The 17,811-nt window shown below is 38.5% G+C and overlaps 1 protein-coding gene across 1 annotated transcript; it reads right to left on the bottom strand.

Annotated features, from left to right (window-relative positions):
- Positions 1-286: 286 nt before the first annotated feature.
- LOC135645653 (uncharacterized) lies at positions 287-16,646 on the bottom strand. Its single transcript, XM_065164272.1, has 12 exons — positions 16,444-16,646; positions 15,964-16,309; positions 14,382-14,571; positions 14,255-14,304; positions 11,340-11,432; positions 11,174-11,262; positions 10,792-10,870; positions 6,650-6,732; positions 4,701-4,779; positions 3,881-4,610; positions 1,555-2,146; positions 287-798 (listed from the first exon to the last, which is right to left on the bottom strand). Exons 1-12 carry the CDS (start codon positions 16,473-16,475, stop codon positions 657-659), a joined length of 2,505 nt encoding a protein of 834 aa, XP_065020344.1. The 5' UTR covers positions 16,476-16,646; the 3' UTR covers positions 287-656.
- Between the last annotated feature and the right edge of the window lie 1,165 nt (positions 16,647-17,811).

The raw sequence follows: 17,811 nt of genomic DNA on the forward strand, positions 1-17,811 counted from the left end.
AAATGACAATAAATAAAAAAACACATACTAACACAATTTGAATACCTGCTTTTGCACTATCAGACTATTAGCCAACAAACATGCTGCCATCAAACATGCAGCATTCACCAGAATAAAAAGATAAACGATACGTTTATATCTACCACAAGAATTGGGCGTCTATACAATCCATAATGGCTCGTTTAGGGGGAAGTTGATGAGAACCTGTACATCACATTCAATCATAAATTTGGAAAAACTGTTTTTGTGAGTTCATTCTCACTCAGCATTACAATATCAAACTCGATTGAGAGCAACCAATAAATTCATCAGGGATTCTTTGCTGTATTCTGACTAACACAAGAATCAATTTGATCAACAAGGTCCCAAAGCAAAGATGAATTGAGTGGATGACTCCTCAAGCAACGAATGGCACAGATGATACAAATGATACATTTTTAGCAACAGGGGCACTCTATCGTTCAGCAGTTGTTGATTTTTCTTGTTCAACATAGAATTTCGATTCAAATATACATAGACCAATACGCCCCCACATGAATAGTCACATCAAGGAAGCCAAAATCAAAAAGCTCTAAATTTCATAAATTTCTAGGCCAGAGTGAGATGAACTTCCCCTTTATATGATTCACCTACTACGCCATGATCCTTCACTGAATTCATGTTTTTGCCCTTTTCTGTTTCTGAGAAATAAATCGAATTCCTTGTTTCCCAAGCTCCAAGAGGATAGATCTTCCATTATCCAAACGGACGGACAAAGATGAAGTATCTTGGTTGACGTCAGTAACGGTTCCTTGATGCCTGCAATAATGATGCATAAATCATCCAGCAATTCTATCTTGGTTCTAGAACTGAGCAGTTGCTCAATTTACAATAGTCATCCCAAAATAAATATTTACTATATATATGTATGTATGTATGTGTATATATATATATAAACAAAACAAGATCCTCTCATGCAGAAATTTAAGAATATTGCACCATCAGAGAAATCATTTGCAGAAGATGTATAGTGTATAGTGTTGAGGCATGGATCCATAAGCTTATCCATGCCAACCACCCCCACCCCCTTCCTATAGCTTTACCAAATTGGGGTTAGGTAAGTAACTGAGAGAGCAAGGCAAATTGCTAGCCCCAACTAGCAAGCACCACTCTCCAAAAAATCTCACCCATAAGCAAGCAATTTGTATTGACATTGTTTGGTTTCTTAGGGCTCAGATACATTGGAAGCATCCACATCAAATAAATCTTTATAAAGTAATATATCTCTTCTCAACATACAAAAAAGCACATAACAGTTAGAAACCCTTGAACCAAGACAATACACAGTGAAGTCTGGTTCCACATATGGGCCAACTAAAAGAAGGTAAAATAAGTGAGCATGAAAAAACAATTAGAATGAACCACTAAATGTATATGATGGCTATGTCAATCCTTTTATATTATAAAAGAAAACAAACTATTATTTCCAAATTATGCAGCCATGCTATTATGAAAGTAGCTCTTAGATTATAATTAGATTATAAAGCTAGAAACTAATAGGAGTTAAATACTAACCAAGAACCATCAGATGATTGGACTTCAACTCTCTTTCCAATTGCATCCATACCCAATTTCTGCAATATCCAATTTGCATCCATTGCTTCATCAATAAGATTCTCCAAGTGCAACTTCGATAATCTCTCATCCTGCCATCCACCCATTTTCTCATTTGAAGGTCTCTTTCTCTTTGATCTCTGCCCCTTAACAGAGTTTTCTTCCTCGCCATTAGGGGCCCATGAACTTTTCTGCTCAAAATATGGATTCTTAAATTTCAGCTTGAGCAAAGTCTTCGGGTCTTTTGAAGAACTGGAGGTAAAATTTGAGGGTAACATCTCATTGCTATCTCTATGAGACCTAACAGATATATCAGCAGTCTGCTTTTTCTGGAGAACCTTATCACTTCTTTCTGTGGATGCATTTTCTGCTGCAGCAGTTATCTCACTCCTCCTCATTACAGATATATCTGTAGTATTAAGTTCACGTGCATCAGTCACATTACCATTGCTTTTCTGGTGCTTCTCATGAAATTTTCCAATCTTTATTATAGTTTTTCCTTTAACTCCATGCTCTGGACTTCTCTTTGTATTTGAATTATCCATTTTAGCTCCTGAAAATAACAGGGAATTACATTATTCTTCAGTCTTCTACATAAGCAGAAGGAAGAACCATTCTAAAGAGAAAATCAAAATCAGACATTGGATAGAGCAGAAGCATTAAAGGTTAAACAAGAAGAACGCACAAATCATATCACATTACAATGTTCACCATGATAGTCTAGCATATTATCTTGTTCTCTTTTAACTTATGGCATCATCAACACCTGCTTCGACAGCAGTAATAGAACATACATGAAACTCATGTTAATAATAAGTTATTTACATTATGATACTCATGTATAAACAAAGGACACATTCTAGCTACTCAAAGTATCATAAAATTAAACATAAATGTCATACTATTAAATTCTGGAAGAAACGAATTTCTTTTAAAATAAAGATTAGTTTTATGCTAAAAAACAATAAAGAAAGCTATTTAGATTTAAGACAAATAAAAAAATTACAGAGAAGAAAATTTGAAAGGGATTCTTGACAAAGAAATAGCCTTAAAAACCATTTTAGAACGAATAACAAGAGGTTTATAAAGAAATTTATGACAGATGTGACCAAGAAGTAAACTTAGCATTTGGGCATGGAAAATCAAGATGGGGAAATAAGACATGAAAAACCAAGAAGCCATTTGAGAATGAATTTAATTTTAATTTCACCATTATAAAATTGTTTTATTTCCAAGAGATCACCAAACTAAATATCAATTGAAGAACTCAATGAGGATGTTATATGCAGTTATAAATGTACAAGATTTACAACCAGGGTTCTCAATTTCGATGTGTACTGCCCGTACATTCCAGTCCGAGAGGATACCGGTATGCGGACCGTCCTCTACCAAGCAGTACCAATGTTTTGACCGGTACCGAGGCGTATCGACCACTATCGAGGCGAACCGACCGATACCACCTCGGATTTTGACCATCACTGAGGCATGCCGATCGGTATGCCCTGGCGTAGTAAGTGAAGGTATTTTTAAGGTTTTAGGGTGAACCATTGATATGCCCTAGCGTGCCGACGGTATATACCGGTACGTATCGTACCGAGCAGAACTTGGTACGCCGATATGGACCGGTATTCAAAACCCTACTTGCAACAACCATATTGGCAGGATTATAGACTTCAGATTGACACGATCTTATGAAATAAAAAGTCAAAGGAAGCATAAGTGCTGTTTGAGGCAAAAGCCATTATCCATTTTGACCGAAAATTCTACAATCTAGTCCTTTGTGCCCGTAACTTTTTCTATTCTTCAGTAAATGTTTTCTATCCTAACAGAGATGAGACTTAATGGCCTCTAGCCCAAATGCCAGACAAACAGAAATACACACTTAACAACCAAACATATATACAGTGTTTTTACAAAGCAGGAGTAATAAAAAAAAATTCAACTTTTGGCAATAAGTGAGGTATACAAGCAAATAAAATCAACAATTAGACAAAACACAAATAAATGCATTTTCTTTTATAAAGATACCTATATAGTTCTCCAATCTACATGGCATTACTTTGTGAAAATTAGTTGCCTTTACGTGCTTCCAGTGCATAATAACATCAATATACAAGGCAGTAATTCCCAGAATATGAATTTGAGATATAGACTAAAACAACCCTAGAGCCGCATCATAATCTAATCATATTTATCAATCTTTGATAAAAATAATACAGAATAACTCAAGATTTCCAGAATGAACAAAGATAACTGGTTTGCAGCATATACATAATAATGTGCATACCAAAGGAAGCAGCTAACTCTTGATCCTTATGACAGCTAGAAGTCTCAGATCTTGGAGAGCTAGAAGCATTTTTGTTTGTTGAACCGATATGTATAACTAGTTTGGTACTTCTTGCAGTATCATTCTTGTTTGGACTTTTACCTGCACATTCTTTAAAATGCAAACCCTGTAATTTACTGCTCTTTATTTTGACTTTAGGTACTGTATCAGCATTATCCCTTGCTACATCTTTGACCATATTTTGTTCACAATTACCAAGCTGATTGGCTTTCATGCCATTAGCATTAGGACTTCTAGCTGTAGATGAAGAAAGCACATCTGGTCCATCAGGTCTAGAAGAGGTCATCTCATCAATTCTCTGATCCCTATAAGAACTCTCTAATGATCTTGCCTCATTCTGTCTTTCCATATTAGAATATGTCTCTTCCTTTTTACCAACCAACTTAATCCGATACCCTTTCTTCTTTGCTTGCTTCTTGTTTAAGGAGATATTGCCATAATCCTTTGATGATTTATCACTGATCCCTTTGAGTGAGAATTTTAGGGGCTTGCTAGTATCATTTTTAAGTATGATTGGACCACTTTGTTCATCACCAGAATAGGGAGATATTGAATATGTTTCTTCCTGAGATGGCAACCCTGCAGCAACCCTCAAACTTGCAATCAGATCGCCGTCAACAATATCTTTTCTCTTCCAAAGTTCTCGAACTGCATCATGTATATCCTTAACCTGATTATAATGATTAAGGTAGCGAATATTAGTTTATCAAATCACGTGGTACAAGAAGACCCCAGAAGTCTATCAAATAGCAAATGACACCTGATAACAATCACCACGGCATGCAGCACATACGTATTGTAGGTTTTGATCAGCTTGGAACTGCTGATATTTTTCATCACTGCGACATGTGGAAAAAAGAAAAGGATAAAAATGTAAGAAAGCATATGGTAAAATAAATGCAAAGTCCTTCAAACAAGAACCAGAAAAAACAGTATTAAGCCAACTTCAATTAAACCTTTGGAATGAAGAGAAAATAGTATTGCTGACAGCATAACATATGATGCTAGTGTTGCTGCAACAAGAAATATAAAGATGCTTGATTGGATAAAAAGAGAAACATGCAATGTTAATCTCAAAACTAACAAAAATAATAATAATTGGCACAATTTTAAAGAAAAACCATGCTATCACTAATACTAACAGCTGAGAAGAAGAATTTCATGAAAAAATCCATGATGAAACTCTAATGAACGTGTGCAAAATTCCAATCCAAAGCAAAAAATTTGTCGTGTTGATTGTCATCTAAGTTTTCCAACGTTCTTCTAGACTAGAGGGGTGTACATAAGTAGAAATCAACTGAAAATACAAGTTTTAACATATTGAACTATATTTATCTCCAAGGAACCATATTCATCTTCAAGTAACTGCCCTGAGAAAAAGGGCAACTATGACAATTAACATATTGTTTATGTCCTCTAACCTTAAGGAAGATAATCCTCATGCGCATCATATTGATTGCAGCCACAGAAGAATGCACCTCCACATGTCCTCTTCCTTTATTGTGTATACATTCCACAATATCAAGTTCTAGTCTTAGTATATAACATATTTGCAACCACTAAAGATTAGGCAGGCCGATTGTGAATACCAATGTCTTGTTTCATAAAGAAGGTGCATAGACTAGAATTCAATACAAAATCACCCATGTCTTATTTACAAATCAGAAAAGCCGTCACCATTTGAAAGTTCATTTTCTCCAAGAAGCTCTAATTCCTCAGTTAGGTCAAAAACTTCGTATAGATCAGTTACTTCTCCAGTATAAGAATACCATATCATGCGGCCCCTGTACACACTTTCTGAAACTCAAGACTTCCTCCAAACAGTACCACCTTTGTGGACAATGGACACCATTGGATATTAATATTACTATCAATATTGCAGGAGTTTATAAGTCATTGGAATATTAAGATGAGCTTTGCATGAGTCTAGATGAAAAAGATATTTTTGAGAGACATAGATCATGTAATAGAATTAATTTTAAAATTTATTAACTAGAACTTAAAACAAGATATCATATTATTTACCTTGTGTGAGCACTAACAGGCAACATTATTGCATTGAGGGCAAGAAGAAACGGAGCAAAGGGGAACCACTCTTTTGTCACAGAAATGATTCAATTGCTCTGGCAATACAGCACAATGAGTTCCCTCTCCACCCCTTCATTTATTTGTGTCTACATCTTCCTCCTCCCTCTTACCTTACTCTTCCCCTTCCTTCTCTATCTCCTTTTTCTCTCTAGCACATGAACATTGCATGCCATGTTTCTCTAATCTATATCAACACAGGGTTACACGTTCATTGAGTACATTTTGAGTCTAGGCAACACTATTTTGAGCTAGTTTGCACATGGAGTTGGTCTGGAGATTCTCAATTATTTAGATTGGACTTTTTGATAAAGAGATGAAATACGATAAAACCAACTGGCTACACAATAGTGTTGGGTGGCTTTTAAAATTGACATAGAAAATAATTGGATCCTTTCCGTCACAATGTGTGAAGCAAAGCATTACTTTAGTGGGATTCATGGCAATTTTATCCTTCACTATAATTTCTTAATTTGGAAGTCTTTCAACTAAACGTCAATATAACATGTGAAATAGAATACAAATTACCTAGGTGCAGAAATTTTTGGATTATGTTGCATAACCAAACATATTATAAATGAAACATTATTCTTAAGAGAGTAATAAAAATATGCTGACAATCACCTGATCCCATCACACAGACAGTGGACCCATCTTTCGCAAGCATCACAGCAAACCATGGGTGTTATTTCAGAATCTCTATAGACCTACAAAAGTTACTTCACCTTCTTAATGGCACGACAACAAATATATATATATAAGCAAGCATCACAGCAAACCATGGGTGTTATTTCAGAATCTCCATAGACCTACAAAAGTTACTTCACCTTCTTAATGGCACAACAACAAATATATATATGTGAGTGTGTGTGGTGTAAAAATTAACAAGAAAAGAAAGAAATACAGTTATTAAAATTGTTTGTTAAGAATATTAACTAAAATAATGAGGATGGTGAGACCAAGGTTTCAAATCTCAGTTCACTACCAATTTCAGTAATCTATTGGATCGGCATGGTACTGGTGTAATGAATGGTAAATCAACCCATACTGCCTGATATGAACAAAAAATTATTATAAAAAAAAAACTAGATACCAACGATTCGGTCCGATATCAGTCATTGCTCAAACCAGAAAATATCAGTTTGTACACACTGTACCAACCAACCAGTATTTGGAACCATGGGTGAGAGACATTTCTGGTTGAAGTGTACTGTCACGAACGGTCGTCGCGCACCCACAACAACTCCGTTCAACGAACCGTTCGTCGCTCTAATCTACATGTACATCTGCTTGGCAGCATGTTTTGGCTTGGTTTTAAGTCCTTTTGTCTGTAAAAATGTAAGTTCGAACAAGTTGCAGCGCTACAGTGCGACCGCTCACCGAACCGAGCAAAACAGCCCCAAAACAGCTCCGTTTTCGCGTGCCACAGGTTGATTTCTGTAGCCCACTGCTGCACGCGAAACGTCAGCCATCTCAGCACCCTAGAACCCCCCAGGTGGCACAGGGCTGGATGGGGCTTTGGTATAGTGTCGGGCGTTGAACAACCTTTCGCAAGTTTGCACGTTACCTTGACGGGAACATGTTGTCGCGTCCGACACCCGATGAGCAGCTGTTTGTGGACTTGCAGTCGTTCGTTCAACCTTCTAAAGTCCTTGTTTTCCCCCTCTCCTTATTTTCTCTTATGCACGCAAGGTGCTCGCTGAATTGCTTATAAAGCTTCCCCTTTTCGCGAGACGTCAAGACTTGTCCGTCACTCGTTCTTCGAACTAATCAACTTTCTCTTTTTACAGGTCCTTCGAGACCTGCGAGAGGTTGCAAGTGGGCTGATCTTTGCGGACACAAATCGTAAGGGCGAAGCGCGACTTAGGCAACGTAAGACGCAAGGGTGCCTCGCGACTTAGGCAACGCAAGCTAAGTTCGCGTCTTTGCCGCAAGGGTGCCTCGCGACTTAGACAACGCAAGCTAAGTTCGTGTCTTTGCCGCAAGGGTGCCTCACGCCTTAGGCAATTCCAACTAAGGGCGTGACAGTACGGAACACCAGAAAATAACATATAACTAGGACAGCGCCTAATCGTTTGACTTCAATCTGAGATTGATAAATTTAACGACTTCCCCATAATAGGATAATCAATTTATAGTGGAAAAGTCAGGATACGTACAGAATCAACAATTGATTTCTCCTCCTTCGTGAAATTAGAAGGGCAATGGTGAAGGTACCTTTCCATTAGATGACATTCCAATGTACCAAGTCAAGAAAAGAGAAAAGATTCTCCAAAACAATTACTCTGCCTATGTGATGTACTCCCAACAATAGGATCTTCACAACAAGCCATAACATGGACACATAAAAGTCATTACTTACTCCCACAATGCAACTGCAACTATTTAAGAGTTAATACTCCATTTTTGAGGCAAACCTAAAAGGCTAAAACAATTTTAAGGTTGGATCAATTTGATTTGTGAAGTATAAAGATAATGCATCATAAGATGATTTACTCCAGCACCAAAATGACTAAATCCTGTCAAATTCAAAAACTTCATGAAGCCAAACAAAAAAGATATATTTTGCAAAAATGAAATTAACACAATAAATTGCAGCGATCATCAGTAGAAATAGAACCAACCACCCTATGCAAGCAAGAAAAGATTCAAAAATTCAGTTCAACATGTGTTATGCTAAACTGTACCAGGTGGAATGGGGTGACAAAACCCATATAAATGAAAGGAGAAAGAATATATTCATGATAAACAGCTATAGTCAACACAAAATATGCAGAATACACACAAGCCAGCATCGAAAACTTTGGGTGACCACCTGTCCTATTCCAAAGACATGTTCACAGAAATAACGAGTCTACTCTCTTCCCTCATGATTGAAAAGTTGGGAGGACGGTTTTGTTTGATAACCTAATCTTAGAAAAATCTTAATCTTTTAAGATTATGACCTACCTAAGAGGTCTCAAGGAAAATTATGGAGAGGAAAAAGCTTCAGAAACTATTAATGACAAATATTATCACTGCAATGCCATATGCCATTTTTCTCACACAACAAGAATTTTTTGAGCTTCGCAACATTGACTGTTCCTGACATTTTCCTCATAATCATTTAAAGTTCTTGAATCAGCATAATCTATTCTCTATTTCTTCGAGCCTAGAAATCTTTAATCAACATAATACATCACTTGGCAATGGAAGATTGACTAGGCTGTGGACAGAGAACTGACTTGATCCATCTCCTTTAGAACTTTCTTTTCCACTACTTCGCCATTGTATTAGAAGTTGTATCTCCTGAGATCATGGTCACTTCTGGCTTGCATCAGTTTATATCACTTGGCAAATGGAAGAACTGTTAGGCTGGGGAAGGACAATTGACTTGATCCCTCTCATTCAGAACTTACTTTACCAGTACTATGCAATTGTTTTTAAAGTACTAACTCCTGAGATCACCATCTTCTGGCTTGCATCAAGATGGTTTTGGTTGAAAGCATTACGCGAACCTCATCCTTGGCCCTCAGATCCTGTTTTGCTTGCCTTTCTCTTTGGTGGCAGAACCTGAGCATATCAAAATTTCTAGTTTGGTTGATTTGATCGCCTGGAGATGAAGCTCAAAGGGCCTATTCCTACCTTCTTATAAATTCCTTAATTTCAGGGCATCTTACGTCCCATTGGCAGGGCCCTCTGCTAGGCCACCTACATCCCTAATATCAAATGCTTAATGTGGGGTTGCTTTTAGAAACAAAGTTCAGCCCCCGAAGATTCTCCTGAAAAAGCAATAGACACAAGAAGCCACTTTTTCAACTTGCTAAGCTTCAGCTGAGTTCATTGCTCGTATCTTTCTTCAATGCACCACTAGTAAGTACATCTGGGATGCCCTTTTTGGGGATCAAGCTTTTTACTACCCCTATCCTCTCCTGATGTCCTCTGAAAATCCAGAATAGCTAGCATATGTCCACACATGGGGATATTTTATTGATGCTTTCATCCTGTTGATCTGCTGGATGATTTCAAAGGAATAAATAACAAGAATTTTCAAGAAAGTGCAAGAATGAGTTCTATCTTATCTAGGACCTCAGAATGGTTTTCTAGCTTAAACAATATCCCATCTTCTTAGGCTGCTGCAGATTATAAAATTACACCATAGATGGACTGTATCTTAGTAATTTTAATTAATCTGAAGAGGCCATCCACCCTCCTTTCTTTCGCTTTTTTGTTTTTCCTTTTTCCTTTTCAATTTTTCTATAATTTCCACCTTCGACTTATTTCAATAGCTTTATAGAACAAGATTGCAGCTTGTTGCTTTCCCTAAAAAAGAGAAAGCATGACTTATTTCAAGCTTGTTGCTTTCAATTTTAATTCAAGCTTGCTGCTGTCTCCACCTTACTCCCAAGGAAAGCATGAATTGTTGCCATCTATAACCAATCAAAGACCACGAAGATGCTATTCGAAGATTCAATGATTTAATTACTCAGATATAACTGACTACCAGTAATCTGAACATTATCGCTAACTGATTATTCATTTGCAAAATTAAACTTTCGATAGCATCATGCCACATTTGCACTTTTTCCAATACTGTTAATGATATAAATAAACTCAAGGATATTCTAACAGCTAAATAAATTCATATGCCACATTAAACATGGACATGGTGATTGTGGCATGTCTATGACTTTTGTCATATCCACAATCTTTACGTAAATCTGTATGTAATTTACAATGCACAATTTCCTCTTAGTAGGTAAAAATTGTGTCTAATAAAGCAGTACCTTCAAGCAGACTGGACAGTAGTTTCCTTTCACAAACAATCTGCCACAAGCATCACAACAGGTATAGCCTAAAAACCACCTGTGAACCATTAATCAATGTTAGAAGAAGAATGATGCCAATCCAATAGGCTAATTTTAGACCATGTGGTTTAATTATGTACGGAAAACCAAGGTTCGCCATACCACGTTGTACCGCTTAGTATGGGCGGTACATACCGGTCCAACAGAGGATCGGTATAGGCGGTAAATACCAATCTGTCGATATACCCCATCGTACCATATGTTAATACATCAGTATGTACCATACCCATGGCTGGTCAGTACACCAGTTCGGACTGATAAGGTGGATCATGCAGAAAATTACAGCAAAAGTTTAAAGTACCTTGTGCTAAGACCACTTCCAGGGACAGTTGACCCACAGCTATGACATCTTGTATGCTTCGGACACAAGTAAGGTCCACGGCTCACATTCTGCAAGTTCAATTGTTGAGCTGACATTGCAAAGACAGAAAACTAGATCATCCAGAAATCAACCATATAACGCAAACCTTGTGTGGTGGCTGCTGACAATAGCAATGATATGCACCATCACACCTTTTACAATACATCAGCTTATTGGGATCACCGGTTCTTCGGCAAACCTGAAGTTGAAACAATCAGGTAGAGATATCACCAACCCAAGCAGGGAAGACAACCAGAACATGACAAAAATGAGCATAAGACATTAAACACATCACACAATGCACTTGCATGTATTTTATAGCCCACTGAAATGGATTAAAATAAAAAACAATCAGTTTAAGGACCAATGTAGTAAATTGGTTACTTGCATCAGACAGCATTTTCCATTTTCAACAACAAATGCATCTCTTTTCAGTGAAACATTTGAAAAGAAAATAGTCATCTGAAAACCAGTAGCCGGATTTCATAATGTCATTAGAAATGAAAATAGTCATAAAGTTACTGAAATACAGTTACATTTACTAGAAATGAATCTTAATATTTTGCAGCATAGCTTTGAAAACCATAGAGTTGAAATCGTCAAAAAAGATTGTCTAGTGTTACAGTTGTAACCGGCTCCACTTAAGAAACACACCAATGCTCCGGGTAAGCCTAGCAATCAGTAAGGATACAACAAAAATAAGTCAAGGTACGGAAAAATTATCCTCACAAAGTGATCAAAGTCTTACAGCCAAGGTTTATCATTTCACTTGGACCAGCATGTGGTAGCCAATATTTCTGTTCTGAGCATGAACTGGGATGCAGACCACTTCTTTTTGGGTGATTCATGTGTGATACCAGTTTTTTTTTATTAGGGATGCTTGCCGCCTATCTCTCATCTCTCTATCTCACACAAGTTCTCACTTTGCCTCTCCCACGCCGCCACCCACAATGCACCACTGTCAACCCTCCTGGTAGTACTCTTACACAAACCTCCTCTTCTTCTTATCCTCCACAAATACACACACATCTCATTCTCACCTTCTTATCCTTGCCCCCTCAGTATCACGGTATGTACTAGCATAAAATGTGTTGGCGGTTGGTATGCTATCAGAGACCTGCCCGTACCGATTCTATCATGGACTTGCACGAGTCCAATACCTAAATTGGCAAACCTTGCTTATAAAAGTTTCAGAAGCTCTTACAGAGTGATGACTTTCAACAAGTTGTTCCTAGAATCAACAATTGCAAAACTAAGATTCGTCGTACCACGACATACCACCCTATATGGGTGATGCATATCAATCTAACAGGAGACCGATACATACAGTAGATACCGGTTTGTTGGTGTGCCCCACCGTACTATGTGCCAATATGTTGGTACGGTTTAGTACATATCATATCGAAGGCCAGTCGGTACATCGGTACGGACCAGCAAGGCAAACCATATGCAAAACTTTTGTAAATTTCCAGAAGAAGTGGCAGGTTCACCAAGGTCATCTAACTGTTACGACAGTAGTACTTGGAACTTGGTAGAACCTCTAAAATATATTTTTCATAAATTAAATTTAATTGCATCATCAATCAGATCATCAAAGATGTGATTCCTGAACCAACATACCAATTTGAAAAGATTCCATAATATTAAAGCAAACAAAAATGAGTTTCTGCTGTATAAAACTAGTTATCAACTTTCAAGGGAAGAAATTTTAGCAGAAAAAAGAAGGTTAAGATATTAGGAAAATGAGGCTTAGCACTTATCTGTGACTAAATTGCCACTACTACAGAAAAAACTTGATAACAACTACATCAAATTCTTTTGAAATAGGAACATATTGTCATTCTGGAATTGGGTTGTTTTTCTAGAGGTTACCAAGAGATTTGTTCAGAATTCATATTCATTTGGTTTATGGCAATGCAGTAAGCATGAACTTAACTATAGGGTTTGCAATTTTGCTCGGGCCGGTCCGTACTGCTAATACATGTACATTGCATAAACTTCTGTTTCAGATGACTACTATTTTTTTTTCGGATAATTACTAATTGAATCACTGGTTCACTGAAACCATTTTCCCTCTTAGATGCAAGTTCTTTAAAGGACATAAAAAAGGTGGCCTAATGCACAAGACTTGCGTCATCGGGGTGTCTACAATGCGTCCAACCTTACTCCTTCAAACAAAGAAGGGTTTTTGTGATATGAACTGAAATAGAGGAGTAACTTCACTGTGATGCCAAGACTCACCTCAAGAACTCACAGCAGACCAACACATATAATGCACGCATATGACAACCTAAGTACAGGAAAGAATTATACATTTATGTTTTCAAGTGTCTGCTACTGCCAAGACCGAGGAATTATACATTCCTCGGTCTCACTAGAGAAACAGTATGTCTTAATAGTTATCAACTAGAAATAAAAGTTAGCATTCTAGATGGAATGGAACCAGATCAATGCCGAAATCAATTTGAAATAGACTGAATGAACAAATATTGGATCCATTACCCATAGATAAATGGACAGTCATATTAGAAAGGAGAAGATGGATGACATGATGAAATTTTGTTCCCAACATTGTCAATGTTTTAGTTGTAAATTGTCAACATCATGGAATTAAGATCAACATGTTTTCGAGGTCGAAAGAATTAAAAAGAGATGCACGCAATGTCAAGGTTGCCACAAAATAAAAGGATGCACTAAGATTCAGTAGGAAAAAACATTTAAATTCAAGAATCAGCAGCCCCAGAATACTGAACATAGAACTTTGTCTAACCATGCTTTAACAACCAAAATTTAGTTGGCTCTACCAGCACTCCAACAATGATAGAACTTGTTCTGTGTGTTCAAAGAAATATAGAACATATACAGACAACATAATTTGAAAAGTCCATAATTGCCAAAATGTATTCCATGAAATAAAATATGAGAAAAAAGTTCCAAAAAACACACAAATATCTAATAATATTATTGTTACCCTTTCTCAAGAAAATGCTGTAACCAACTTAGAACAGGAAAAGCAAGTACCTCACATATGCGGCAAGAGGGGCAAGACCACGAACTCCAATGAAATAGATCTGCAGGAAAAATGCTTAGCTAGGAAATCTTTGGGGGAAAAATGGTTCTATTGTACTCTAGAGTTGTAAATAGAAACCTCTATGTTCAGCCAATGTTTTCAAGCAACTCTTATGGTACTTCTTGTTGCATGATTTGCATGATAGCATCTTCATAGCCTTCTCACTACCCTCACTTTCCCCAGTAAAACATATACGGCACATAACTTTGATGGTAGGAATGCCTTGATCTTCTCCAGCAAGATTGCTGGTTGCCTCTCCTAGTACCTCCTGAGATAATTCAACCATTATTATCTAATTTTTTGTTCCACAATATAGAAAAAAAATTCTTGTGTAAACAATTTAGTGCCATGTAAGCTATTTCATTTGACACCTCGAAATTGTCAGAAAATCCTAATTATATGGTTATCGTTGAGATGGTGAATACAAGTGCAGAGATATATATAATATAATCCACAAACTTTTGAATAGTAGTAAGTTGAATTAATTGATATCTAAAAATGACGTGAGGGAATACATATTAATGCCAGTAAATATTAGGGAAATAAAATACGTCCTGTCCTGTAACATATAGTGATCAATCAATTGAGCTAAGATGGAAACCATATAACTTAAATAATTACAGTTATATCATGGAACGTAGAGAAAAAATGCTTAGTTTGTTATGAAACAATAGACCTCTAGTTTTTCAAGTGTAGCATAAGACATGATGATGAGATGCAATTATTCACTAAGGACAATGTTACAAAAGATTTGGGAGGAAGCTAAGCCCTAAGCCAGTATTCATATTATTAGCATCAAATATTGCTCAAATTATGACAACAAATAAAAGAATATTGTCCTGGGGATATTCGTTACAGGTTTTTCAGATTTTGACATCCAAATGTTTAGATCTCCAAATCGACAATGATTGGCCCCAACGTGAACCAGGATGTGGACTGACCCTTTCGGGCAACCCGGTCCATTTTCTTTTAATGCTGGTTTCGTTTTGCAATGCATGCACACAAGTGTCATGGACACTCACGACTCTCTTGCCTGTGCCATGAGCTCATTGATCTATACGACCTGTCATCCGCTGCATGCCGGTTATCACTTGTAGCCTGTAGCACATCAACTCCTAGTGAATGTCCTGATACCCTGATCCTCCCCTCTCGGTATCATGTTTTGGTACCCCGACAATGGATCGGACCCGTATCGGTCAGGCTATTAAATGGGCATGGGTTCAATGCCCACGATTCAATCCCTTTATTGTCATGGTATCATAATCAGATATCTTCTAATGGAAAAATAAATGTATAACATATACTGGTTCCATCATGTAGGTGCCTTAAACAACCACCAAAACATCTAGCACAATTAACATAGAAAACAAAGAAAAAGTGCATGACAAAAAAAACATAATTTATGAATCCAGTTATCAAAAATGAATAGTTGTAAACCTGAAAGAAACATGGTAGAAAATTAAGCAAGCATAATAGATTAATTCTTAAAGAAAGAAACTTCAACTCTGGTATAAATTCAGAAAACTAAAGTGGAAATTTGGACATAAATTCTAGAATACCACGAGACCCTAAAGCAACAGTGTCATTGGCCAAATCTAAGACAAGGGCGAGCCAACAAGCTAAACAAAACCTAACCAAGAGATACAAGAGGACCACTCACCGAACCATTCCCAGCTTCCAACCTCCGGACGTAATCCTCAGCCGCCAGGGAAGCAGCCAGCGCCTGCCGCTGCAGCAGCGCCCGTTTCACCTCATCCCCCGCGCCGCCGCCGCCGCCGCCGCCGCCACCCCCATCGTCCACGGCCGCCGAGGGCGGGGCCGCGACCTGCGCCACGCGTGGGACCCAGACCTGAACGGTCTCCTCCACCTCCTCGTCCGCGGGCCGGACGGTCCATGGGTCCCTCAAGAACTCCTCGAGCGCGTCGATCTCATCCAAGAACCCGCTCCTCGCCGCCTCGCCGCGCAGCGCCGCGGGGAATCCGAGCTCGCAATCGCAAATCCGCCGGCTGCGGGTCACCAATCGTCGATCCAATCGTCACGCAACCAAACGAGAGCGAGCGAGAGGGAGGGAGGGAGGGGAGAGCGGGGGAGAAGACAGGGCAGAAGAGGGGGAGGGAGAAGGAGGGAGGAGAAGTCTTACCAAGTGATGGGGCAAGCGATGTGGAAAGCCATTTGGATCGGACGCGATGTTGGGGGTTTAAAGCGGGGGAGGAGTTTCGCTCCTGTGATCGATTTGAAAAGGAATTGGGCGATAATAAAAATAATAATAATAAGCCGAGGGGAAATATGAGGGGATTATTGCGAAGAGAGAGAGAAAGAGGTGGGGGGGGGGGGCGAAGTGAAGGGGGGGGGGGGGGGGGGGAGGAGAAGAAAGGGCGGAGCGGCGAAGAGAAGCGATATGTATCGCGTTACATATGCTAGGTTACAATTAGTTGGATTATTATTGGGTTTCTTTTGGAAAACGTCTTTTCGTACCCGGTGACCCAATACCCGTTCTTGAATTGGTTCCTCGGTGGGCTCCTCGGAGACTTATCCTATCGCTTTCTTATGAAATCGGTGTGGGTGCCGATGGGTAGATATGGGAGTCCATTCTAGCCGTCCATTAATCGTGTTTCTCTGTGGGAGACGCAAAGACACCGCCCCGTAAGTCGTCGCTTGCTCGTGACTGGGACTCCGAGCGGGTCCCACGTAGCTGTGCCCAATAGCCATGGAGGAAAAGCGAGACGACGATAGCGGAGAGCGCGAGCGGAAGACGCCAGGAGTCGATCTCGGCCGTCCATTTGTCTCATCTGTGGGCCGATCGGGGTTGTGTTTCTCGTCGTGACGGACGCGGATACACATCTGCCTTCGCGGCGGAGCCAGGTGGGTCCCACGGAATTCTACCAATAGTTAGGAAGCAAGACGAGTGCGTAATTTCGAAGGAGTAGACACGATGGGGAGTGGGTCCCACAGAACTCGAACGAGTATGTTTTGCTCGTTCACAGTTTGCGGATGCCGAGAGCCCCATCTCAGCCGTCCATCAGGGCTGACCCAATTCACGTTGGGAAGGACGCAAAGGTAAAGATGGAATATTTCTATTATCGTAATTAATTTAGAATTTAGAAAATAAATAACGTTTAATTAATTTTTCACTCAAATAAAAAAAATACACATTACTTCATCAAACAAGTACAAAAAAATCACCCATTTAAGTCAGAGTGACCATATTTTTCTTTCTATAAAACATGATCAGTAGATAGTCATCAAACTTTCTTAAAGGAAAAAAAAATATTTTTAATAACATATTAAGTATTTGGATCAACCTTTAAGAGTCAAATTCTATTTATAGGAGTTGAATTCCTTCCAATTTGGCACCTCAAATAAGCACATCCTCTGGACAATCAAATTTAATGATGATGTTGGACAAGATGAGCTAGGAAACTTTAGAAGCTCCATCCCAAATAGTCCTGCATTCTGCTTTGTAGCTGATGAACATTATTACCCTCCAAGAGAGTGATACCTTATGGAT

Source organism: Musa acuminata, chromosome BXJ3-8, assembly GCF_036884655.1.
Source record: "Musa acuminata AAA Group cultivar baxijiao chromosome BXJ3-8, Cavendish_Baxijiao_AAA, whole genome shotgun sequence".
Classification (NCBI taxonomy): Eukaryota; Viridiplantae; Streptophyta; class Magnoliopsida; order Zingiberales; family Musaceae; genus Musa; species Musa acuminata.

Bases quoted from the DNA above. Each gene is read 5' to 3' on its own strand.
- LOC135645653 (XM_065164272.1), bottom strand. From the start codon at position 16,475: ATGGCTTTCCACATCGCTTGCCCCATCACTTG. The intron at 14,572-15,963 runs GTGAGTGGTCCT...GAATTATCTCAG, and splicing joins TGGAAGCTGGGAATGGTTCG to GAGGTACTAGGAGAGGCAAC. The intron at 4,780-6,649 runs GTGATTGTCAGC...CACATGTCGCAG, and splicing joins TGTCTGTGTGATGGGATCAG to TGATGAAAAATATCAGCAGT.